A 24,491-nucleotide genomic window follows, 5' to 3' on the forward strand; every position below is an offset into this window, starting at 1 on the left:
TACAAGGTAATGAGGCGAAATATGGGCGAACTTGCCTTACGCAGTTTATAAGCTTCGCACTATATGATACGTTAGCCAATCTCCTGCCGTCTTGCTTCGAACTCAGGACCATGGGGTCATACTGCTCGGGGTATTAAGGCGAGTCTACAACGCCTCACCTTAATCCCACGGACCCGAAAGTTAAGTATAACTCGTTTACGCGATTGAGCAGGAGATCCTAGCACAGGTCGGCACTATACTAATATTCACGGGGAGATTAAAGTCAACTTCAAGGTAGCACGAGTCATCTAGGGTCTTTTCACACCTAGTAAGTAGCGAATAGGGGTTTAGCTCTCGACACAGTAACCACAAGGATAATAGGGCCGCGGCACCGATCTATTGGCTCATATGTGGCTCTCACAAAACACGTATAAACCAAGTACTGGATACCTAGAGTAGATATGTAGATACCTATGCCATCTGTAACAATCGGATCGCATACCAGCTTAACGTTCATTCAACCTAGATCATTGTAATTATGAAGGCTTTACCAGATGTCGAGCAGTTGACTACGCTAGAATTGCTAACGCCAAGGATATACATCAGAGTATTACTTTAGGTACTTTCGAACGACGGAATCGAGTGCTTTGGCCCAGCCAAGGCTACAACGTGGTCTCGATGGCCTTTTGGCGATAGTTCCGTAGTTATCAGACTATGCGTTTCCCACAACGGCACCTTAAAGAGAGCCACCGGGCCTTGAGATCCGATGGCACCCGGATAACCCTACGATCACATAATCTTGCCCAGAACAGTAAATTCAGCTGTGACAGATGCGCCGGACGAAGTCATCAAAGCTATGATCATGTTACGGAAATATAACATGGGCGCTCTTGAAAAAGACTTTATTTGGAAAAGTTCTACAGTTACTGAATTTAGGATTTGAGAAGCTCTGGACATCCTCCGAACGAGGCTGTTCGGCGGATTGGATATGGATTTAGGAAGAGAAAAGGAGTCTAGACTTGTCATAAGGCGACATAGTAACCACTGAGACAATGTCCAAAGGTATAACTGCCTGTTAAATATTCGAAATCTCGTTCATTGGCATGTAGCACACGTTAGGTAGTTAACAAAGGTGAAGAGACAATGGATATACAGTTCGCTCAGCTCGATCAGTTCCTTTTCTTAGACACAATTATATCCTATTTCGTCGGTAGCTTATTGGCGCTTATTCCTCTAGTAAAATGCTGGTCCATCCATCGATAATATTAATATACCTAGGTAGTATAATGACTTACAAGCATGCGATAACCCCGGTTGTGAAAGACAAACCATCCTCCTTAATAGCGTCGATGTTAGCATCTGGCCACACGCGTTACCGTCCTCCCTAGCCGCGGAATTACAGCTTACTTGGGTATCGTGGAATACTAGCTCGCTTGCGGTATACCCAGAACAGACACTCGCCGGAAGACCGTGACCAAGGTATTGCCCAGCACCCCCCCTTACCCCAGCTTTTACCCCACAGTCCCTCCACATTCCTCCAAGTTCCCGACTGACAAGGACCTGAGGAGCAACAATAAAAGACAGGGTATAATAACCAAGATTCTCCTTTTTGGAGATTTCCTTTCTCGGTGACCATTATTATAATTCTTCCATAATGGAGGAAAAGGAAGCCTCCGTCTCGCTGCACGAGAAGTGCGATAATGAGCACCCTATCTCGCCGTGTTCCCCGGATGGGGTTGCCCACGACTCGAAATTCGAGAAGAGAGTCCTCCGTAAGATCGATATCCGGCTGATACCTATTCTCGGCGCGCTGTACACCATCGCCATGGTAGACAGGAGCAACATCTCCGTGGCGCGCATCTCGGGTCTTGACGAAGACGTCGGTCTTAACGTCGGGAACCGCGCCTCCGTCGCGCTCCTCGTCTTCTTCATCGGATACATGCTCTTCGAGCTGCCGAGCAACATGATAATCCACCGCGTGGGCGCCGCCAACTGGCTTTCACTAATCGTCTTCGCCTGGGGCCTAGTGTCGATGGGCATCGGGTTTCTCAACAACTGGGTCGCATTGGCCGTGCTGAGATCCTTCCTCGGCGTATTCGAAGCTGGCTTCTACCCTGGATGCGTCTACCTGATTTCCTCCTGGTACAGGCGATACGAGGTCCAGAAGCGGCTGGCGACGTTTTTCATGACGGGGTCCGCACTATCTGCGTTTGCGAATATTTTTGCCCTCGGCCTCATACAAATCTCGAAGACAAATACCACTTACAAGGGCTGGAGGTGGATCTACATTATTGAGGGTATCATTACTTGTGTCGCAGCTATTATTGCCTGGTTCATCATCGTCGATTTCCCGGACTCGCACCGTAATAAATTTCTCACCGTAGAAGAGGCCGCTTTCGTAAAGGCCCGTCTTGCGGAAGATCGCGGGTCTGAAGAGCATCAGAAGGTCACCTGGGCTATTTTCGTCGAGACGATAACCGACTGGAAAGTCTGGTCGTTCTCATTGATGTACTCGGCCGGTGCCGTGGGCGTCTATGCCTTCCTATTTTTCCTACCTCTTATCCTACGCAATGGGATGGGATATTCCCAAGAGCTCGCATTCGTCTTGTCGGCCCCGCCAGCTCTATTTTCCGTCGTGGAGGGCATGTTTGTATCATGGCTTGCTGATAAGATGCGTCTACGAGGACCATTTGTTATCGCCCAGGGTCTCGTCGCAATCGTCGGCTTGTGCATGACGGGTTTCCTCAAGCAGCCCGTCCCGAGGTATATCGGGACTTTCCTAGGCGAAGCCGGAGTAAATGGACTCGTGGTCACTACCCTTGCCTGGCAGGCAAACAATCTGCGTGGTGATGCTAAACGCGCCTGTGCCACGGCTGTCTTGATCACTCTTAGTGGTCTTGGCGGTATTTATTCGTCCCTAGTTTTTCGCCAACAGGTTCGTAGAAACTCCCTAAATTTATAGGCATATGTTGACCTAAAGACAGGATGCTCCTGATTATATACCTGGTATAATAGCTGTGATGTCCATTTGCGTCGCTGCTGTTGTCGCCGCCTGTATCTCCATAGTTCTCTTAAAATGGGAAAATAAGCGTGCAGATGAAGGTAAAAAAATTATAGACGGTCATACTGATTTTAGATACACCATTTAAAGAAGATTATAATAAGAAATCGTTATATATAGGTCATAAGAATTATAGATGGAGATAATTTGACCTTCAGAGAGCATACCCAATTCATCAGATCGCTACGGCCTACGTAGCGTTCCTAACGTTCATAAATATTGTGATAATAAACCCGTAAATATTCTACCACTAAAATGCCCGATTAATCTAGACCTATCATAGGGTATTCATTATTGTTTCCTGTATTATATAATACGATGTGTCCTGAGAAAAGGGGTGAAGAACCTATAAGAACACCATAGTAATATTATCTAAGAAGAAATCCAACCCCAACCTATCACATAATAGAAAGACTAGTTCAAAATAGAAGCCATAGAATTGGGCTAATTATTAATGCAATACCCACTTTGCTTCGGTATATTGATCATATTCTGGTGGGCCATCACAGTTTGGTAATCCGAAGCTAGCATAAGCCAACTCCACTTAGACCACGATGCCCTCAATATGAGATTGGACACAAAAAGTTTTTTTTCCTTTTTATCCAAGCGGGTCAAAGAGAAAAAATTTGACCTTGGGTCATTTGGAAGCTCCTAACTGGAATTGAACCAATGTTTTCGGAATCAGAATCCGACGTCCTAACCACTAGACTATAGGAGCTGCTTTACTTGATGGATGACGGATCGTGGTATTTCCTTTATTATTTTAGTCAAAAGCATAGGTAGTCACTGTTACTAAAGCTTCGAACCAGGAAAGACGCCTAACACATCCATATCATTGCTCCGAGCTGTAACAGGTAGACATGTTGAAACTTTTATTGTTTTTCGTATGTGTTTGAACATCCCCGTCGGCCTGGGCTCGGGGCCAGTTATATTATCATGTTCTCACATATGCTTGGTAGCGTTACTCGTAATAACCAGGTACATCTCCTAAATCACCACGAGGGGTATATGGTGTCACGATTGGAATGACTGAGAGACATAGAGTTAGCATATTATTATATGGCAATCCACGAAAATAAAAATATTACTGCTACTACTTTTCATTCACCCGAGTCTTAAGAAGGCTGGAAACAAGGGTAATATAAAAATCATACTTACAATCTCGATCCCAGGCCCACCGTCGAGCATGTTCCTCAGACAGCTCTCCACGAAGCATTTGAACTACATACTTCCCAATAACAGGCAGGAATTTGTAGCCATGAAAAGAACCACCCGCTGCAATATACAGGTTCTTTGACGCCGGATGTGGTGAAATAATCCAATCTTCGTCTGGCGTAGCGATGTCCCTATATCGACACGTAAATATTAGTCCAACTAAATCCCCTTTCCATAAATTTCCAAGAAGCCTCGGGGAGTAGAAATTATAAGGGAGGGAAGCTAGGGCCTACCAGCAAAGTCGATACGACTCAGGAGTCATACCCTGCACCGAGTTCCCGAAGAACATATTTCGGACATTTGCCGAGTTCGCCTTCAGCGCGTCTGGGAGGTCTCTTGTCCACGTCATGCGGTCGCTTTTTGAGAGCGGCGGAACTGAGATCTCCTGCTTCGACGCCTCATCATAGGCATTGCGAGTGTACGGGAACTCGTGCGTACACTTCGCCAAATCGGGGCCACCGAAACTTCCAGGTGGTATACACTCAGCTAAGTAACTATAGTTAGCATAATAACATGTAGTCTTATAGATCTAGATATGAACGCTTTGGGATCCTTGTTATTGAGAGCGACACACCGGGAAAGTCTCCGTAGGGGTGAACAAGAACTGGTGCGTCTTTAAACATGTCTAATCCGGTGTCGCCGCGCGGGACTTTGAACAAGCACATCAATACGGCTGCTGCTTTCATCCGGTTTCCGGCGTGGAGGTCCAGGTTTTCCGGGGCACTCTCTGCGAGGAGCCATGGCGTATAAGCGCCCGAGGACAAGATGATACGTTGCGCGGGGAATGTCTTTCCATCCGTCGTCGAGACACCAATGCATGTGCCATCCTGATCGAACTCTAGCTTCGCTGCCGTGCCGACTACGTACCGGACACCACTATTAACAGCAGCTTTAATAACGGCTTGTAATGCCCCAGCCGCGTCGGCCCACCCGGCTTCCGGACTAAGTATACACTGCTCAGCCCCGCCCTCGAAGCGGCAGCTCCCGAGGAGCGGGAAGCGAGCACGCGTCTCATCCAAGCTAAGGATTTCAAGCGGTGCCTTTCCGGGGCCTAGTATGGCCTCGTAGTTATCCACGAGCGTCTGTGTCCTGGCAGCTGTGATAGACCAAAGCGCTCCTGTCTGATGGAAGAAGGGCGTGACGATGGGATCTGCCCGGGACCACGCCTCCTTGGCCTCGAGTGCCAGCTTCATGTACATCGGGTCACCATATTCGACCCTTATGATCTTGTTTAAATCGTGCGCAGCCGCAGCCGGGTCCGGGAACGGCGCCTGGTCGAGTAAGATCACGTCGGTGCCAGGGTCCGCCTCTTTTAGGAATTTTGCCGTCGATGCCCCGAAACATCCGGCGCCGATGATTATGGTTGCCATAATAAATCGCGACTAACCTTGGTTGGATTGATTTGAAAAGAAGGTGTGCTTATTCTACTCAATATCACTATAGAGCCTAGGTTGCAAAGAAAACAAGATTGGCAAGGGTTAAGGATAAGGAGGTGAATTTTAGTAGCACTGGCGATATGTTTTCTCTAAATTATATCTATAGTCGAACTTGAAAGTATAAGAAGTGAATAGAGACAAGCTTCCTCCATATCAACTAAAGGGGGGTATCAAGAAGCGGGGTCTACACCATGTTCAATGCTCCTCTATTTGCATGCATTTGGAGATAACTCTTATTCGACAGCTCATACTCTTGCTATACGGTCCATCCGCCGTCTTGTGTGCTGTGGTGACACACCATCGTTTTACGTAGGTGTATTATTGATGTGGTATAGGGCGGTAGACTGATCATACTGGCACTACGGAGACGCGAATTTGATGGGATTATATGAAAAGGATCGGATAACATTCCCTAGGAAGCTTTACACCATACAAGAACTGATTCAATATCCTAAAAGAGGCATTGTTACTCGAAAGCTAGCTTAGACATGTATATTTAGGTTTTTATTTATTTTGTATCGAGCTATTCCGTTCATTGAGCTAACATTTCTGCAAAGAGTACCATGCCAAACATTCCATCTTCCTCAAGCGCCGTGAGGCCGTTGACTTCACCAGTCCTAATATTTGATTAGCTCAAATCAAAACCAGCTCCAGACTGGATAGCGTAGAGCAGTTTTCTTCTTAGAGTCTCCTTTGAACTATACCGCGGTAACTTTAGGAGATTGACGCAGGTGCTCGTACTAGGCAATCTCTCCTCATCAGTGCCACCATCTCTAATGCTAAAATGGGGACTTAGTTGAGAGAAACCTAGTAATGGTGCTCTTGGCGTCGATGTGACGTACTTGAGCACCTCGCGTCGCTGGGAATCCTGAAACTCGCGCATTACCTGCCAGAACATCTGTACGGTCGGGTGTTCCATCCCATCGTCACCTACTGCGTAGAGACCAGAGTACTGAGTATTACGTCGAAGATCTTCGACATCAATCTCTGAGCTGTCTCCGCCAACAAGTCGTTGAAGTTCTGATTGATTGAACATGGACAACCACGAGGGGTTGATGATAGATCCTAGGCCCTTAAGGAAAGCTCTAGTTTGTCGATAGGGTTGCGCTACGAGCCGGTGGTTTACAACGTAAGATATGTAGAGAGGGCGGTTCGTGTTTGTGACGGGAATATTCTCGCCATTTTTGCAGAGCGGACGCGTAATGGTGAGTGTGTTACCATCGATTGTTGTGACTTGATCCGTAATGGTAAAGTCTAGTGCAAGGTCGACCACCTGGCCGGAAAAGTTTTTGAGACTGATAAGCCCTTGATACAGCTCTGGATCTAGATCTCGTAGATCGTTTAGGTTGGCACGGTAATCATTGAGTGAACCCTGCCCTGATGCTGACCACTTAAGAAGAAAGAAGCCAGCAAAAGCTTTGTCGATAAGGATGCCTTCGTACATGCATTTTCCAACCACCCGACCGAGGAATTCATAACGTCTAGCGAGATTGACCATGGCCTCCTTCCACCTCACATCACTTTCTGTATACCCATGACTACGAAGGAGCTGTGCATGATTGTCAAATGTACTCGGATTCGGGTACAACAGATTTTGACTGTTAGTAGCGAAGAGGCCACGGCCGGAACCGGGGTTGAAGGCCTCGTCGGTGATGCTAATCAAGAACTCCTTTGTAACACCGCCGCCGTCAATACCAGCTTCGGCCTGATCAAACTGGTCAACAAATGTTATTTGGATAGGTTCCTTTAATCCATCGCCGAGAGCGTAGAATTGCTCGTATGCGTCATCAAACACCTGCCCACGCTTAACCCTAGCCGAGTGGCGGCCGAGAATGTCCCTGCCTCTAGCAGAAGGACCATTGAACCCGCCTTCTCCTGAGATTACTGACAAACGCCACCGATCGGGGTCAACATGACCACCCCTGCGCTTCGACTTATCAAGATATACGAATTGGCGAAATATTTGAACCCTAACTTCAAACGGGATAACGAATGGCATGTTGCGAAGAATTTCGAGCTTGGGTCCAACCTGGGCCAGCAGTTGCTCTCGTTGGACCCTTCGTAATCGACGGCGCCTCTCAAGCTGTGCTGCTCGCGAAAGGCGCTGTCCTGTAAATGTGTGAAAGGTATCAAGCGCATCTTCGTCAGAGTCGTCCGAGTCGTCATCATCTTCAGCCATCTGGTCTTTTTGCTGTTCTTCTAAAACGACAGCCGATATAAACCCGTCCATGTCGAATTTTGAGGTCATCAACCAGAAGTCTGAAGGAAGAAAACGCCGGCGAGAATCTCTTTCGTATAACGAACGCATGGTTGTCGTAGATGCAGCTCTCAGACTCAAAACATCCATCCCAATAATACCGGCAAATGAGGATTGGGTATCCTTGGGCTCTTCCTCTTGCGCAGTCGATTTGCCAGAACTAATGCCCATGAGACTATTTAGTCGAGTCGGCCTTGCGGTAGACGGCATAATGTCGGCTAGGTTATAATAGAGTGGAAAGGAGAGGCTCTTGAGGAAATTGATAAGTTGCTTCAGCTCATCCAGACTGAGACCGCTTGAACGTATTCTCGAGGTTGCGGGACTCTGGTGCGATAATATCTGATTTCCGGGGGGTAGAAAGTCTTCGTCATCGGTGACCCGGAGAAGGAAGTTATATAATTCTAGAAATAGCAATATAGTCCTCCATTCTCTATCACGCACATGGTCTGGCTGGAGAAGCGTAACGATTGCTGCAGACTGCTGCTGAGTCCTAGGCTGTGTAATAATCTTAAATATGCTTGTATTCGAGGCTGCCTGCCAGAAATACTTAACTGAAGGCGTTGATATGGGAGTAGCCGAGCTGACTGTGGAGATGTCGCCCTGGAAGAGTCGCATTTTTATGTCATCGCTATGGCTCGGAAAACATCTAAGCAAGACTAATGTATAGCCAGCAAGAAGACTCGCATCTTCGGAAAGGCGATCAGGAGATACTGCGGTCCTAAGTTGCGTTAGCATATGACTCACGCATAATTCAAATCTTGGCCACGAACGAAGTAAATCTGCTCAGCAGATCTGAGATACCGTCTTCATCTACGAGGAAGTCTAGTTGATTTAGCACCCAAGTAGATAATGGGGCAGAGTCTTCGGTATCATCGTCATGTTCGGAGGTATCGCCATTACCACCTTCGGCCTCATTGCGGGTATCGTGCCGATCATATCGTACCCGAATATCATCCACAAGGATGGATAGCTGGAGATAGAGGGCCTCAAGGTAGTTGACCCCATAGGAGGAGGAAGCTGCCCTATTTAAAGCGATGAAGTGGGCTAGGAGACAGAGAGCACCATTCTTTGACAGGGTACCAACATGCTCACGCCCCGAGATAGTATCTATGATACTCTGTGATAAAAGTTGAAGATCTACATAGCTTGCTATCCGTGTAGGGTCCCGTTGAAAGGATAGAAGATTTGATGAAGTGAGGAAGGAGAACGCAAATGCCTGGTAGGCTGGTAATACGGATACTCCTAATAGCAGTCAGATTACGCCAAGAATGGAATATACCGAAACAATTAAGATCAAGAATATAGCTTTGCTCGACCGTCTACCTACGTACCTTGTGTAGATGGTATAAGAGGGGCCGTAACTGCTTTAGCAACGATATCCAGTTCTACCGTCGAGTTGGAGTCCTCCTGGCCGCTACGCTGAGAGTACGTGGAGATGAGCTTATAATATCGGTGTAGGATGGGAGTAATAGAATGTGGTCTTTTTCTGACAATAAGAACCAGAATCTGGAGAAGATCTAACGATGAACTAGCTGGTCGGCTATATCGCGAAGTGTAAGTGAGTAATATATAGCCATGGTTTGAGCATGCACATACCCTTCTAGAGCTCTTACGATGAGAACTGCTAATCTATCCCAAGAATTAGGACTGAAGAGATCCAAATTTGAAGCGGAGTTCAGGCTAGTCAAATCCTGAACTAGTAGATCTAAACGTTTCTGATCGTCTGCTCGTACTGGATCGAATAGGATATGGATAAGGGGCAGGGCACTGATCACTCTGGTTGGAATGTCATGATTCAGAGGTTGGTTGTATAGAGCATCAAACTCTTCTCGACATGTTTGTTTAAAGCTTTGTCGGTCTTTATAGCCTCTCCATACCCTTTGCAATCTCTTAGCAGCATTCAACTCGTCACGATCTCTCTGTCTCCTTTCACGTTCGACCTGTGCTTGTGCTACTGTTTTGGAGGCGCCAGAGCCAGAAGGCGACCAGCTCGGTGCAGCCCAAGGGTTTGTATTCCGCTGACCGCTCAAGTTGACGTTTCGCGGTCGCCTGGAAGTGCCGGTAAATGTTGGGAACATGATGAATGTGCAGGAGCTGCCTAGACGTCTGAATGAAGCTTGGGTTTTATCTTTTCTTCGTAAAACAGGCCAGGAGAAGTAGAGAGAAATATAGTAGATGGTGCTCTATCTACTAAGTTGCGTGAATCGACATGGCTTGGCTATCGTGACTATGGTGGCTGTCGTGGGAGTTTAGGGGTTGGTTTGTCGTGTTTGTCGTAATAGCTAAGTTAGGACAACTGTAGTTAACTGTTCAGATTCCTAGATAGCAAGAGAGAAAAATTAACGGAAACAATGTAAGCGAGATGGCCTGCGTAAGTTGTGCCGGCGTCCGAATATGCGCAAAATCAGTATGCGCATTTGCGTAGATCGTGGGATGAAAAAGATGCAAGATGGATATGCACTTCAACAGCTTAATAAGGTTAGGTAGGATGTAGGTATCGGTATGCCGAACCGGTATGTTGTACCGGATGTTGATTTGATCGGTCAGCCGTTTGGTGATGCATAGAATTGAGTTTCCGTTCTGTTGTCTTCCAAACGCTGGTGAGCTTTAGGTGATTCCCAGCGCCAGCAACGCACGTCACAGGCCGGTACCTATTGTTACCCTCGCCGGGCAGCACCCACTTTTAGTACATTTGCGTCCACCTATGGGTCGATTTAAGCAGGCGGGGTGATCCCTGGTAAGGTACATAGTTGGTATCCCTCCACAAGCTGATAAGATAGGCCCGGTAACATATCCACCTACAAGTGGGGGTACCTATAAACCCTTCCAACCCTTCCATTCTTTTTGTTTCATGAACTTCTGTCAGCGCTGACATCTGTAGATATCTGACCTATTACAACATGGAGTTTGGAAACATTGAAATATGCTAATATTTGATGTTCAATGCTTAACATGGCTTTTACTGACTCTATACTCAGGAGTATACAAAATATATTAGGTACCTTCTAACCTAGGTATGTAATACACTACCTAATGAAAGCAGGTGATAGGTAGTGAGTATATTATCTTAGGAAGATATTACACTAATACTTAACACATGTAATTCCAACACTGAGCCCTATATGCATGTAAATATTATGTCTATTCTATCCTGCTTAGCAAACCTAACGTTTAACTAACTACCTAAGTTAGATAACTAGTTTACTTATGTGGCGTACATACACGTATGTAAGAAGACATCTACCAGCTTATTGCCACCAATTCGACATTACATACATTTAGGTACCTACTTTTAAGTAGCAAGATTCAGCTACGGAGTAACGCCTCGAAGATGGACGCAGTCATAAGCATGTAATGTTGAGGCAGTACATGTATAGGTACCTAATGTATTTGTGACTTTTTTAGTCTTGGGCTCAGTCTATCTACAGTTCCACGACATCAATTTCTCCCCCTCGAGCGTTTGTGACACTAGGCGACTATACCCTTTCGAGAATTATTGCAGCCAGTGGTTTGCAAGCCCCAATATAAGGTCAAGTAACTTGCAATAAAGACTATGGAATCACCAAAGTTAACTACCTACATGTCCGTATGTTATAGTTCTCGAAATATTTAAGACTGCAAGTGTACAGGTTAACGTTTCTTATAATGTTAACAAAACGCCAATAATCACCTACTTATAAAAGAGATAAAGGGAGTTTATTAGAAAAAGGTTTAATGTACTTTACCATGAAGTTGTTTAAATAACCCACTAACCGTTACTTAAATCTGATTGGCTTAACATATTTCGTCTGTACTTTAGGTAAGTACCTCTCATGTAAGTTACGCTGTCATAAAGTCAAAATTTGCCGAGGGGCTAAAGTACTACGCCTAGGAAGGTACGGTTGAAAAATACAGCTGGTAGGTGCGATATTGAACCTTAAGTGCTGAAAATAGCTTGGTGGAAGACCCACTATTTATGGTCGAAATTTTTTGTGTGGTTGATCGCAACCAGAGAGGCACAAAAAATCTTCAAGATCTCAAAAGACGAACGGACCCTCTCCTTCTTTCTTTCTTCCTTTTCCCCAACGACTTGACAACTTTATCGCCAGCTCGTCACCCCAAACTTTGAAAAAATTAAAAAAAGAGATTCAGTTATAAAGTACGTGCTTCCTAGTTCGTACTTCGTTTCTGTTCTCGCCAAATTCATTCAGGTCAAAAACACCAAAAAAATTCGGAAAACTAGAAAATCCACCATCTGCTAAGCACCTCAATTACCACTCCATCCCATCCATCGACGCGCATTCGTCCTCCCTTCGAATAGGCACCATTGTCAATACTCACAACCTATTCATTCATTCCCTACCACAGGGTAAAAACAGTGACTGCTAGAAGCTCGAGTACGTTTAGGCTTTTAGATTATCATCACTTTCCTTTGAAGTCTTGACGACAACCTTTGTCCGACTTGGTCTTCATTCTCTCGCAACCATTATTCCTTGATTACGAGAACGTAATATTCTTGCAGCTCTTTAATTGCTTGGTACGTTTTCCCTCCCCTTTCCCCTCGTCTTCACTTAAACACATCATAATCAAACCCGACTTTTGACGCGACTTTTATCTGCGCATTAAGAAGTATTCGCACTACATTTCTATTGATTTTATCATTACTACGCTAACATTCCTTGTGCGAATTTTTAGTCAATTAATTTTCGTCACGATGTCTGCTGCTGCTCCTACCTCCGGCGCTGTTGACCAGCTTGCCGCCGACCTTGGTAACACCTCTCTCAACGGCGGTGATGCTAAGCCTGCCTCTATCAACACGAATGTTGCTCCCGACGCTCACGGCGATGAGGGTGATGCCGCTGCTGCTACCCCCAGCTCCGCTCAGACTCCTCACCCCGCCGCATCTGCCTCCCTCTACGTTGGCGAGCTTGACCCCTCGGTCACTGAAGCAATGCTTTTCGAGCTCTTCTCTCAGATAGGTTCTGTTGCCTCCATTCGCGTTTGCCGTGACGCTGTCACTCGCCGTTCCCTCGGATATGCCTACGTCAACTACAACACGACTGCCGATGGCGAACGAGCTCTTGAAGAGCTTAACTACACCCAGATCAAGGGCCGCCCGTGCCGCATTATGTGGTCTCAACGTGACCCCAACTTGCGCAAGAGCGGACAGGGTAACATCTTTATCAAGAACCTCGACGCTGCTATCGATAACAAGGCCCTTCACGACACCTTTGCTGCTTTTGGTAACATTCTAAGCTGCAAAGTCGCCCAGGACGAGAATGGCAACTCGAAGGGATACGGATTTGTGCATTACGAGACAGACGAGGCTGCAGCCCAGGCTATCAAGCACGTTAATGGAATGCTGCTTAACGAGAAGAAGGTCTATGTCGGCCATCACATCCCCAAGAAGGATCGTCAGAGCAAGTTTGAGGAGATGAAGGCGAACTTCACCAACGTTTACGTCAAGAACATTCAACCTGACGTCACCGATGATGAATTTCGAGAGCTCTTTGAGAGGTTTGGGGACGTCACTTCGTCCTCGTTGGCCCGTGACAATGAAGGAAAGTCTCGTGGCTTTGGCTTCGTTAATTTCACTACTCACGAAAGCGCAGCCAAGGCAGTCGATGACCTGAACGGCAACGACTTCCACGGCCAGGACTTGTACGTTGGTCGTGCTCAGAAGAAGCACGAGCGCGAGGAGGAGCTACGTAAGTCCTACGAGGCTGCTCGTCAGGAGAAAGCTAGCAAGTATCAAGGCGTGAACCTTTACATCAAGAATCTTGATGATGATATCGACGACGACAAGTTGCGCCAGATGTTCTCGGAGTTCGGCCCCATTACCTCCGCAAAGGTCATGCGTGACAGCGCCACCGATTCTGATGACGACAAGGAAGGCAAGGATAAGGAGAACCAAAAGGAGGAAGTCGATGAGGCCAAGGAGGAAGGTGAAAAGAAGGAGAAGAAGTCGGACAAGAAACTTGGCAAGAGCAAGGGTTTTGGATTTGTGTGCTTTGCTAACCCTGACGACGCCACGAAGGCTGTGGGTGATATGAACCAGCGCATGATCAACAACAAGCCTCTATACGTAGCACTAGCTCAGCGAAAGGACGTTCGGAAGAGCCAGCTTGAGGCTAGTATCCAAGCTCGCAACCAGCTCCGAATGCAGCAGGCTGCAGCGGCGGCTGGCATGCCCCAACAGTACATGCAACCCCCCGTCTACTACCCTCCAGGTCAGCAGCCAGGTTTCCCTCCCCAGGGCGGTCGTGGCCTGCCTTTCCCCGGAATGGGTATGCCCGGTGCTCAGGGAGGCCGTCCCGGCCAGTTCAATCCTAATGCCTATGGAGGTCCCCAAGGTGGACGTGGCGGGCCTATCCCACAGTTGCCTCCCAACATGTATATTCCCGGTCAATTCCCGCCTGGCGCTCCGTACGCCCAACCCGGCACTCCTCAATTCATAGCCGCAATGGCACAGGTGCAGCAGGCCACAATTGGAGGTGGTCGAGGCGTACCGGCCGGTCGTGGACCGATGCAAGGCATGCCGGGCAACATGGGAATTCCGGGCGGACCAGGTGGTATTCCTGGCTACCCCCCCAACGCTCGACAGGGTGGCCCTGCTGGTCGTGGTGGGCAGAACCAGCGGAACGGTCAGGGTGGTCAGTTCCCTCCTCAGGGTGGACGTGGTGCCCCTAACCAACAAGTTGGCGGTGCTCCCAACGTGCAGCAGCAGCAACAACAGCAGCAGCAGGATCTTACCCCGACCTCGCTTCTTCATTCGCAGCTGCAGGCTCAGTCTAACAACCCCCAGCAGCAGAAGCAGATGCTAGGTGAACTCATTTTCCCTAAGATCCAGGCTATCCAACCCGATCTAGCAGGCAAGATCACCGGTATGCTTTTAGAGATGGACAATGCTGAGCTAGTTAATCTGTAAGTTGAAAACCCCTTTGGTATGCAACGTTTCTAATATCTTTCAGGATCGAGGATGACGGCGCTCTCCGAGCCAAAGTAGAGGAAGCTATGGCTGTTTACGACGAATATGTCAAGACTCAAGGCGCTACCGATGGCGAAGCTGGAAAGAACGAGGAAAAGGCCGAGGAAAAGGCATAAGCAAATACGCAGATGTCCACACCCCGAAGGTTTCTTCGACGTACTATTCCACCGGTATGGATTCCTCGTAATACCCGGATGATTTAGAGCGTGGATTCTTTTTTCACGACGGGATTCGGAAAAGTTATGATTTTGATGGTTTAGCGTCCTGGCGCGGACGACACGGTATTGATTTTCTTCATTCTTTTTCGCATCTCATCCTTCATGCCCTCTACGACCATCATGTCTTTTTACGTCGGAATGGATCTCCTCTCCCTCTAGGTGCCGCTGCATCTAGTGTCCGGCTCGAGAGATATTCTTCTCGTACTATTTGCATGTATTGATAGACTATTTGCTCCTCGCTCAGAGCACTGGCCGGAAGCTAGGGTTTCGGTCATCAGGCGTTTGTGGTCACAGTCGGTCAGCTTCATGGTAATTGATGACCTGGCACCGAACGGAAATCAGGCGGCACCAATGATTCTGATACAATACCCCCTCCCCTAAGGTTGCCGAAAGGGACATCTCAGAATGAAGCAGAGGTTATTCTAAATAGGAACTTCTGGTAATGAACAAAAATGATTTCTTGCATGGTGATTTTTTTAACTTGACGATACGTAATTATACGAATTGCGCCGCAACACAGTGGACTTATGCGAACAGCCATGTGAGGAGGTATGTATTAATCACACCACATATGCAGTTGGGGTTATCCAACGGACCGTGGCTACGCTGCACGAAATTTCGATGCCTGAACACGCGCCGCAAGCGGAAGCGGAAGCTGGAATTACGAACTATGCAACAGTGGGTAGTAGAGGACCGCATGACATGTTGAAAGAGGTTGCTACATATTGTAAATGATGACATTCCATGCAAGGTTGTGGTTATCGTATGTCGTATGTGTTGTGCAATGCTGCTTGTCCAACCGTTCGTAACACGTCAAAAGGAGAGAGAGGGTGAGAGAGTGAAAAAGAGAACGAGCAAGTACTTGTGCACTATTACCTGAGGTAAGAAGTCACCAGCTGCTATTAGAACGAACTGGTTATTCTATTCCGTATAAGTTAAGACTATTTATCTATAAAAGGTGTTGGCCTATATAGATTATTTATCATTTTGAAAACTGATAATGACCCCCCCCCTTTCCCCTTTTCCTTTTATAACCCTATTCGTAGTATTCTTTACGTATGGACAAGGAAATGCCGAGATATTACGTCTTCCATATTTGTTATTTTATCCAAGTTACAATCTAGTTCTTTTCAATTCTTACACCCATTCCGGGAACTCTCCAAATAATTTTCAAGTCAATCCTGGCTGTACAATACGCACCACGTAATGACGAATCACTTACCAACCGAATCCTCTACAGTTACGTGGGTGCGGATTAAGACGATCAGCCGGAAATGCCCGACGTGAGACGGAAGATGATAGAGTTATGAAGTGTAAAGAAGCAAAGAGAAAAAGTATACCAACTTCCCCTTTCCGCTCGACTATATATACCCTCATAAGTATAATAAAGCCTTGCTTTTGTAACGAAGGGACTGATTGGTGAAATATATTAAAATTCGGTAAGTTAAGGATGTACTTCGTACATAGCCTTTAAACAATCTCTATGGTGTTTCTATAAAGTTAACATACGCATATGCGTGTATCATTATGTACCTAGAAAGGTAAGGTAGGTATTATATATTGTCCTGCCTATACGGACGTAGGACGGCATAGAGAGAGGAGCCAATCGAATTCAAGATTAGCTATAGCCGCCTGTTAAGGAAGCCTCTGACGCGCAAAGAGGAAGTCAGGACCAGGGTTTAACAGAGTGGATACTACATAGAAGTGGTCTGATAGGATGATCTGCGTACTAAGATCGAATGCCACATGAATCATAAAGTATCTGGTACCTCGGTTAAGTATATCACACAGTGATTTAGCCACTTGCGAACAAATGCATCCGCGTACTGGTACCGGACAAGTTGTAGATTCCCTAAACCACCCGAATGCATCTTAATGCATCAAGTACCTTAGGTAGGTAAGGCACCTGAAGTTTAGTAGTATTAATTTTTATTTATTTTCGCATGTGCTACTACTTACATGCATGTGTTGTCTACTCTACCGTGTTTAATATACGCGTGGATGTTTATGTACTACTACTGCGTACAGAGCTTGAATTATTACCTAATTGAAGTAACGAAATATGTAATGATAACACCAAACGGAAGCAACCCAAAGCAGCCCAAGGAAAAAATAGTCCGGGTTCCACCTCGAAACTGGGCACGGCAAGGCAAGCTTAACCCCTAGGTCCCCAACCTTAAGGTACATAGGTCTTTCCCCCAAAATCCTCATAAACATCCTTCTAGACCCCTCTTCTTCTCTCGTCACGGTCATCATATCTCCCTTCTTGAAATCAATCTTTCACCCTAAAGCTCTTGGCAAGCAAGGCAGTGAGGCCTCCTTTCTATTCTTTCTGTTCCGAGTTCCGATTTCTTCGTTTAAGTTGTTACTGTGCTGTGTCTGCGTTGGAATATCCCACAAATATCCTACACAGGCTACACACAGGCTACAGCTAACCACAGTTAAATACAGCTACAAAAAAAGACCCCACATCATCTGAACTTGAGCTCGAGCTTTTTTGCCCCGTCGTTCCTTTCCGTCAATCCACTTGCAACCAACTCACAAAGTTGGTTCCAATCCCCCAGTTCCAGCTTCCTGCCTGAACCTAGAAACCCGATTTTTTGGCTAGTAGCCATGCGCAGAGGGTGAAGGCTCGGGTCTAGGTCGAGACAAAAAACGCAACAACGAGAAAGATCTTTCAGCGCACAATGATCTTCCTCCGTCTCCATCGAAGACGCCCATTTATTATCCCACGATAGCATCAATCCGGCGTTTCTCGATTACTACCTTTTATACTCTTTACTAGCCTAATAATTCGTCGTAATACGCGTCTGGGCTTATTGACGTGACTCGAAGCTCGTTTCTCGAGCAACCCAGCAACCCAGCAACCCAGCAACCCACTTCTAACAGACAGACGTCTTCGATTAAACACCCCTCGATTCGATATCTGTATTTTGTAAACAAGGACTAACCTCCTCGAATTGCCACCAGCGCGACTACGTCAAACATATATTACAATGGCGAACAACAGGAAGTTGATGTCCCTCGAGGCAGCGCTTGAGGAAGAACGGAAGGAGGTTGAGAGTCTAATGTCGTCGTGGCAACAACCTAGAAGAGCTCCGTCGGTTGGCCATCGATCTCCTTCACCATTTGCGAGTCCTCGATCGCCTGTTCGAAGCATGCTAGACATTGGCGAAGTGTCTAGGAATGCAACTCGTAGCCCTCCAATTCGTAGCATGCTAGACGTCGACGGTCCTCCAATCCAGACGAGAAGCATGCTAGATGTTGGCAGACCGTCTTCCAAAGTCCCGGCAAGCACGCCTGTGTCACCGACTCTCTCTTACAAGGCCCCGGCTTCGGATAATTCGAGTCGTGGTAGAAGTATGTCGGATGCGGCCTCAACTCCCGCTGTAGACCTTGGCCCACGGTCGCCACCTCTACCGAGTCTAAGGAACAATGACCCAACATCTGCATATAAGTTTCATGATATATTGCCAACCAATGTTGGGCAATCTATGCCGATCAAACGTGGTCAAAATGCCATGCGGTCAAGCTCTATAGGTGAAGCGCTTCGCGGACCTGACTTATCCAACCTAGTGCTTCCTGGAGAACACTCGCGCTTTTCAAGGAAAACCAACAAGTCGAAGTCACCTAGCAACCGTTTTAATCTGCGCTCAAATTCGCCATTTGGGAACCCTCCTGGGCGCAGTCAGACACAGGACATTATGATGACCAATGGTCAGGTATTGGATATGAATAATGCTTATAGGAAATTGTCGGATGCCAACTTACTCTATGGTGGCTCTAGCTTAGCATCCTTAGCACGTAAGAGGCAAGAGAGCGAAGGGCACGGTCGAATAGAAAAGGATAATTTAAGTCCTTACGGAGAACTGCTCCCAGATGAAAGTGATGACGACGTTGCGAACTCGTCCGACGAAGAGATGCAAAGGGGGAGAAAACTCACTCCTCGCGCCGAGTCGCAAGATTCTGAAGATGGGAACACAGCTAAGAGTCTACTCGCTGCTATTGAAGATGAGCGTGAGTCCATGAACACACGATATGCTGCCCGAGACTCCAAAATGACTAACAGCATCATTAGGAAAACATGTCAATGCTACTCAGCCTCAGTACAGATCACTCTTCGACGAGCCCGAAATTACGATTACAAGTCCCGGAGGAGATAAAGGGAGGCTGGGCAAGGGTGGAAAGCCAGTGGTTCAACCGTCCACTAGTTTTGATCAGGAACCTCTGTCTGGCACCCAAACACCCTACGATCCAGATCTAGATGCCGACGTCGATGCTATCAAAGCTGCACAGGGGCTGCAACTATCCTCTACCCCGATTCTCTCAACCCCCGAAGTCCACCGCTCCCTCCGAATTCTCTACCGTGGTGAATTTACCAGAATACAGCGAGAGGCAGAGGACGACCAGCGGCGTTTGCGTAAATACCTAGTGGCGACGGATCTTAGTGATGAGTCTACCCACGCGTTAGAATGGGCCGTTGGAACCGTGCTTCGCGATGGCGATACACTAATAGCCATGTATTGCATGGATGAGGAGACCAGTGGATCGGTCGATGCCAGCAACATGGTAGCAGACGAGCCCAAGGCGATGAAGGAGCAAGCGATGGCCATTAGCGCAATTTCCAAGGGCATGTCCAGACCCTCGTACCGTACTTCTAGTCCTGGCCCGTTTAAGATGCAAGGATCTTCGATGTCACCGCATATCCGAGCTATCGACGGTAGCGGTAGCAATAATCCCTCCCCAGCGCCTAGTTCTCGCGGGAAAAGCAGATTACAAGAAGAGAGAGATCGAGCCGTTCAGGACATTACCGAGCGGGTCTCAAAATTGCTCCGGAAGACGCAGCTACAGGTACGGGTGATCGTAGAAGTGATTCATTGCAAGAATCCCAAGCATCTGATCACAGAGGTGATCGATATTTTGAATCCGACGTTGGTAATTCTGGGAAGCCGTGGCAGGAGCGCTTTGAAAGGGTAAGTTCAAATATGCGTATCTACAAACATGGATAAGAACTAATGTGGCATTGCAGGACGCTCCTTGGATCTTTCTCAAATTACCTAGTAACCAAGAGCTCAGTCCCGGTCATGGTTGCGCGTAAGCGACTACGTAAGAAGAGCAAATATCAACCACCGCCGGTGAAGCAAGTAAATAACTTATCTAATCCATCGGCAAGGAGTCTCGAGACGGCAAGAGTTGATTAGTCGTTTTAACAACGAACCGTTAGCTAGATACAACCCTTACAAACCAAGAACAGAACCGCTGCCACTTAGGAGGATGGGTAACGCTAACGCTAGAATGTACCCCCAGATCCGCGGCAACTATCTGAAGGATAGATACAAAGCAGGACGCAAAGTTCAAACAATCCTCTACTCGATGTATCTGCATCATACAAATCGAGTCGGTTCCTATCTATAACTAGTCCGTCGGGGTGCTTATTCAGGGTTATGAAGCTATGAGCGTGTGCTTTTATCAGGTCGGGTTTTATCGGATAGGCAGTGATAGGAGAAAATAAATTACGTTCATTTCCCTTCGCCTCCAAGTAGCTTCAATCGTGAACGTGGCACTATTACAGGCGCGAGCTTCGTCTTCTAGCTGTGAAGCTGTGAAGATACTAACTAAACTGCGTCCCTCCTTTCGCTGACTTGAGCCGGACTTTGTTTACTCTTTGTCGAGATCTCGGGGTATAGTGTGATAAGCAAGCCACCGCCGAGACATACCATAGCTTCTCCAGATAAGAGAAGGGGGTTCCACCATCCCAACTACATGACGATGCCTGAACCAATGAATGCGGCGAGGACGTCGGTAATAACTGTAGGGAAATAATTGACACCGCTCTGTGTTGGCGAGGTTCCCAATACGGCCTGGAACCAAATAGGTAGCCAATAGATGATGAGTTGGAAGGGTCTATTGATGAAGAACGATGCTGCACATATTAGCCCGGGTTTCCGGTTGATGGAGAATAATCTCGGCGGTATCAAGGCCTTGTCTTTCTGGTAGATCTGCCAAGGGATGAAGAGCATCAAGATTACTCCGGCACCGACGAACAGCCTAATAACGATTGACGAAGACCAAGCGTATGTGATTCCGTCCCATTGAAGCGCAAGCAGAAGCATTACGATTGCGCTGCCGAGCAGTACGAAGCCGACTATATCAAGCCCCTTCTAGTTTATTGCGAAGCGGAGTATTTTCCGTCGGGGCGGGCTCGAGATGGACTAGGAAAAAGAATATCACGGCGCCGGCGCCACCTATAGGTAACTGCACACATTACGTTATTCAGACCTCCAATATAGGTAGAGGGAGATATAAGAGACACATACGTTGATATAAAAGCACCATCGCCAAGTGACATGCTGCGTCAAAGCACCGCCAATAACCGGACCCACGATACCAGCAATAGCAAAGACCGAACTCCAAGTCCCGGTCTAAATCGGTCGCTTGCGTAGCGGTATTATCGTGGTAAGGATCGTGATCAAGCCGCCTGCGAATATCCCCGACGCGCCTAGTCCGGCGACGGCGGCACGTCCTACGATCAGAGCGTTCGAAGTGGGAGCTAGCGCGCACACGAGGCTGCCGGTTTCGAACACGAATAGGTAAATCAGGAACGTGTATTTCTTCGAGAAGAGAGTGTAGGTTTTGCCTGCGGGCGGCTGGCTTGCGCACCTTTGTTTGTGGAAGATGTGGTGTTGGCGTTTTGTGGAAGATGAAGCTTAGGTAGGTACCTAGGGATAGGTATAAGGGGAGAACTCACAGTGCTACATACCATGAACGACGCGCCGTACCATCCTACATCGCGGATCGAGTCGAACTGGGCTGTGATTACCGGGACTGCGGTGGCGATTAGGTTAAAGTTCTACAATTTTGGGATTGTCAAAATTGTTGCTTTACTGGTACGTACATATGAGAAGAAGAATAGGTACGCAAAAGCATAATTTACAGAATTAAATATTGCAGCTCTTGTTAGTTGGAAAAAAACGAATAAAAATGCAGGCATCTACATTAAGCGTGTCTTCGTCCTGTCTACATGAGGGCTAGTTACGCCTCAAGTAATCGACAATGAATCTATGGCTGTCAGATAAGTAGACAACTTACCTACCTTATTCACACACTTTGCTTCTTGAGCTATCTACAACTCATTTTATCTAATTTTAGCGTTCCGCTCTAGGCTGTCCGTCTTGAGCCAATGTTTCTCGGTAGGGGTTTCCGTTGGTAGTCCGAAGTTATCGTTTCGTATCTCCTTGCTTGTCCTTACGAGGGTATTCCCAATTCTCTGCCCCTATAGGAAGTAAGGGGGCGCTTACTCTACTCCTGGTTGGCTGTGGTTTATAGCTCTACCTAGTGAAATTGATAGAGATCGGGACATAGAGGCTTAATAAAGACCCAACGCGTGCACATTGAAGAATAAAGTAAGCAGCTGTGGCTGTATTGTAGTTAACTGTTAGCTTCCTACGCAGAGAGCGGCTTGTTAGCCCATTCCTCAGCACTGTAGTTAAATTTGAGATTCGTTCGATGGGTTGCTTCTTGGCTGTCTCTTTGTTCGCTGCCTCTGAGAGGCATCGTGAAGAAAATGGGGTTTAGAGGTTATGTTCGATGTGATGCTACTCGCCTGTTACCAGAGGTTAGGGGCACCACCATAAAGTCGCATTAAAAAAAGAATTCAAGTTGGATATTTTTAAATATTCCTAAGCAATCAAGCTACATGTCGTTTTTCTTTGTTGTTAGTGCTCTCCATGACTTTTGTGACAAACTTGTACCATAGATCACTGGTACTATAAAGGGATATCTGAACATCACAACTCTTCAAAAACAGATTATGCTTTTACTCGGGATTATACCGAAAACAATCAGTATATACCTCAAAATCATGCTAAATGTCTTGATCAATCATTGAGGCTTGCATAATCAACTAATAAGTCCTATTGTGATTGTAGTATCAATTTTATGCATATCCTCTGGACTAGAACATTCGGAGATCTTGTAAAACCAATGATCCATACTGAGACTGCTAATTTGCGCGTGGCTGATGTTGGCACTCCCTTTGAACGTACCTTTTCAACACTGTGACGTCAGGGAAAACGTCCCAGAAGACCTCACCGGCGTTTTTTAACATGGTTCACGTCGGTTTCTTTGCTTTCATCCTTTTGACTGACGAAACTCTTCGTGAACTAATCCTCCGTATACTCCTAGATGTTGATCTTCTATTGCTAATAGTAGATATCTTATAATAGAACCTAGTGGATACCTACAGTGGGGAGAACCAGAGACGGCAAATTTACGATGTGAGACCACGAAACCAGAAACCAGAATAGATAAACTGGAAGAATTGTGGAGTTTGATGTCGGTCCCAGCCGACATGGGCCGCGGAATTACCGCAGATGTGGTTTTGATATAGAGGAAGACATTGTGGATTCGCCACCTCATCTGGCTTTTATGCTACATAAGTTGACGGTTGTATACATACGTTGGAGGGTTCGACCTAATGAGATGCATGTTTCAGGTAATACAAGTTCTCAGAAGCAGGGTTAGCGAGGAATGTAAATGAGATGGTAGGGAATTTGGCTTGTTCATTCCTCATTAAGTTATAGTGGTAGAAGTGGGTTGACCAAGACTTGTATGAGATCCTGAGGAGTTGTATTAGGGGAAGATAATATCCAGTCTAAGCCTTTCCCTTTCTTTATCAAAATAAGGACCCGTCCAGAAAACCTTCGAGCTCACCCCCGGGGTTGAAGAAGAGGTTCTAATGGTGTCTCTTCACACCCGTATTCAAGTACTGAACTCCCAACGAGTCTACTGGAATGTGGGACAACATTTGTGGTGACATCGTTACGCCAATCTAGCTCTATCGTCTCTAGCCCACTTACCCTATCTGGTATTACGGTGTGAAATGAAACATAATACTAGACGATAAGAGTTAGGATACCACTGTGTCCAGCTGATGTCAAGAGTAGTAACTATACCTAGAATAGCCGTAGAAGCTACCCAGGTAAGGAATAGACATGTCGTCATTTGATAAGGGCCAGGTACCTAATAATACAAACGGTTGATGAAATGAGTTCATGACCGGGATTTAGAATTCCCCAAGGTAGAATATATATCCCAAGTCAGGGTAAATCTGTTGTGTCGTGAAAGTACATAAGGATGAGTTAAGGATTCATTAACAAAAGAGACATCGAAGTCATAAAAGTCATGCGTTTTTAATCGATAGCATACCTCTTGCAGGCTGACAGAGGTAGGTTATGTAGGTAACAATGCATTGTTCCGTCGGTAGCGGGAGGATAGTTGAAACATCGCCGCATAAATTGAGTGGAGGGGGAGAAGGAGGGGGAGGGGAAAGGGAAAGGGAAAGGGGAAGAAAAGGAAA

The 24,491-nt window shown here is 46.7% G+C and overlaps 6 protein-coding genes and 1 non-coding gene across 7 annotated transcripts; 3 read left to right on the forward strand and 4 right to left on the reverse strand.

The window, feature by feature from the left end:
* The first annotated feature begins 1,500 nt into the window (after window positions 1-1,500).
* On the forward strand, window positions 1,501-3,286 carry F4817DRAFT_48812 (MFS general substrate transporter). Its single transcript, XM_049307542.1, has 2 exons — window positions 1,501-2,914; window positions 2,964-3,286. Exons 1-2 carry the CDS (start codon window positions 1,634-1,636, stop codon window positions 3,126-3,128), a joined length of 1,446 nt encoding a protein of 481 aa, XP_049160692.1. The 5' UTR covers window positions 1,501-1,633; the 3' UTR covers window positions 3,129-3,286.
* A 142-nt stretch (window positions 3,287-3,428) lies between these two features.
* Window positions 3,429-5,819, reverse strand: F4817DRAFT_332408 (sarcosine oxidase). The gene is made up of 4 exons (XM_049302643.1): window positions 4,830-5,819; window positions 4,489-4,741; window positions 4,199-4,386; window positions 3,429-4,069 (listed from the first exon to the last, which is right to left on the reverse strand). The coding sequence occupies exons 1-4, from the start codon at window positions 5,623-5,625 to the stop codon at window positions 4,002-4,004; spliced, it is 1,305 nt and encodes a 434-aa protein (XP_049160693.1). The 5' UTR covers window positions 5,626-5,819; the 3' UTR covers window positions 3,429-4,001.
* Window positions 3,687-3,758, reverse strand: F4817DRAFT_t60. The gene has a single exon. It is a non-coding gene; the product is annotated as a tRNA-Gln (tRNA).
* A 390-nt stretch (window positions 5,820-6,209) lies between the features above and the next one.
* F4817DRAFT_48838 (uncharacterized protein) lies at window positions 6,210-10,226 on the reverse strand. Its single transcript, XM_049307543.1, has 4 exons — window positions 9,545-10,226; window positions 9,280-9,488; window positions 8,719-9,190; window positions 6,210-8,666 (listed from the first exon to the last, which is right to left on the reverse strand). The coding sequence occupies exons 1-4, from the start codon at window positions 10,024-10,026 to the stop codon at window positions 6,320-6,322; spliced, it is 3,510 nt and encodes a 1,169-aa protein (XP_049160694.1). The 5' UTR covers window positions 10,027-10,226; the 3' UTR covers window positions 6,210-6,319.
* A 1,720-nt stretch (window positions 10,227-11,946) lies between these two features.
* On the forward strand, window positions 11,947-15,624 carry F4817DRAFT_332412 (polyadenylate binding protein). Its single transcript, XM_049302644.1, has 3 exons — window positions 11,947-12,464; window positions 12,623-14,851; window positions 14,899-15,624. The coding sequence occupies exons 2-3, from the start codon at window positions 12,642-12,644 to the stop codon at window positions 15,029-15,031; spliced, it is 2,343 nt and encodes a 780-aa protein (XP_049160695.1). The 5' UTR covers window positions 11,947-12,464; window positions 12,623-12,641; the 3' UTR covers window positions 15,032-15,624.
* A 2,298-nt stretch (window positions 15,625-17,922) lies between these two features.
* Window positions 17,923-20,613, forward strand: F4817DRAFT_48938 (uncharacterized protein). Its single transcript, XM_049307545.1, has 3 exons — window positions 17,923-19,150; window positions 19,212-20,106; window positions 20,163-20,613. The coding sequence occupies exons 1-3, from the start codon at window positions 18,130-18,132 to the stop codon at window positions 20,332-20,334; spliced, it is 2,088 nt and encodes a 695-aa protein (XP_049160696.1). The 5' UTR covers window positions 17,923-18,129; the 3' UTR covers window positions 20,335-20,613.
* Window positions 20,614-20,706: 93 nt separating this feature from the next.
* On the reverse strand, window positions 20,707-21,601 carry F4817DRAFT_48930 (uncharacterized protein). The gene is made up of 2 exons (XM_049307544.1): window positions 21,451-21,601; window positions 20,707-21,388 (listed from the first exon to the last, which is right to left on the reverse strand). Exon 2 carries the CDS (start codon window positions 21,244-21,246, stop codon window positions 20,893-20,895), a length of 354 nt encoding a protein of 117 aa, XP_049160697.1. The 5' UTR covers window positions 21,247-21,388; window positions 21,451-21,601; the 3' UTR covers window positions 20,707-20,892.
* Window positions 21,602-24,491: the final 2,890 nt, after the last annotated feature.

This window comes from Daldinia loculata, assembly GCF_022478755.1.
Source record: "Daldinia loculata strain CBS 113971 unplaced genomic scaffold F4817scaffold_14, whole genome shotgun sequence".
Lineage (NCBI taxonomy): Eukaryota > Fungi > Ascomycota > Sordariomycetes > Xylariales > Hypoxylaceae > Daldinia > Daldinia loculata.

What these genes read in the sequence shown, in the direction of transcription:
- F4817DRAFT_48812 (XM_049307542.1), top strand. Translation starts at nt 1,634, where the DNA reads ATGGAGGAAAAGGAAGCCTCCGTCTCGCTGCACGAGAAGTGCGATAAT. An exon ending in CCCTAGTTTTTCGCCAACAG is followed by an intron (nt 2,915 to 2,963) that starts GTTCGTAGAAAC and finishes ACCTAAAGACAG; the next exon opens with GATGCTCCTGATTATATACC.
- F4817DRAFT_48930 (XM_049307544.1), bottom strand. Translation starts at nt 21,246, where the DNA reads ATGCTTCTGCTTGCGCTTCAATGGGACGGAATCACATACGCTTGGTCT.
- F4817DRAFT_48938 (XM_049307545.1), top strand. Translation starts at nt 18,130, where the DNA reads ATGGCGAACAACAGGAAGTTGATGTCCCTCGAGGCAGCGCTTGAGGAA. An exon ending in CGCTGCTATTGAAGATGAGC is followed by an intron (nt 19,151 to 19,211) that starts GTGAGTCCATGA and finishes CAGCATCATTAG; the next exon opens with GAAAACATGTCAATGCTACT. An exon ending in GGCAGGAGCGCTTTGAAAGG is followed by an intron (nt 20,107 to 20,162) that starts GTAAGTTCAAAT and finishes GTGGCATTGCAG; the next exon opens with GACGCTCCTTGGATCTTTCT.
- F4817DRAFT_332412 (XM_049302644.1), top strand. Translation starts at nt 12,642, where the DNA reads ATGTCTGCTGCTGCTCCTACCTCCGGCGCTGTTGACCAGCTTGCCGCC. An exon ending in AATGCTGAGCTAGTTAATCT is followed by an intron (nt 14,852 to 14,898) that starts GTAAGTTGAAAA and finishes AATATCTTTCAG; the next exon opens with GATCGAGGATGACGGCGCTC.
- F4817DRAFT_332408 (XM_049302643.1), bottom strand. Translation starts at nt 5,625, where the DNA reads ATGGCAACCATAATCATCGGCGCCGGATGTTTCGGGGCATCGACGGCA. An exon ending in CCCCTACGGAGACTTTCCCG is followed by an intron (nt 4,742 to 4,829) that starts GTGTGTCGCTCT and finishes ATAGTTACTTAG; the next exon opens with CTGAGTGTATACCACCTGGA. An exon ending in GTGGGCCTGGGATCGAGATT is followed by an intron (nt 4,070 to 4,198) that starts GTAAGTATGATT and finishes TATGTCTCTCAG; the next exon opens with TCATTCCAATCGTGACACCA.
- F4817DRAFT_48838 (XM_049307543.1), bottom strand. Translation starts at nt 10,026, where the DNA reads ATGTTCCCAACATTTACCGGCACTTCCAGGCGACCGCGAAACGTCAAC. An exon ending in ATCGTAAGAGCTCTAGAAGG is followed by an intron (nt 9,489 to 9,544) that starts GTATGTGCATGC and finishes TTCGCGATATAG; the next exon opens with CCGACCAGCTAGTTCATCGT. An exon ending in TCTTATACCATCTACACAAG is followed by an intron (nt 9,191 to 9,279) that starts GTACGTAGGTAG and finishes GACTGCTATTAG; the next exon opens with GAGTATCCGTATTACCAGCC.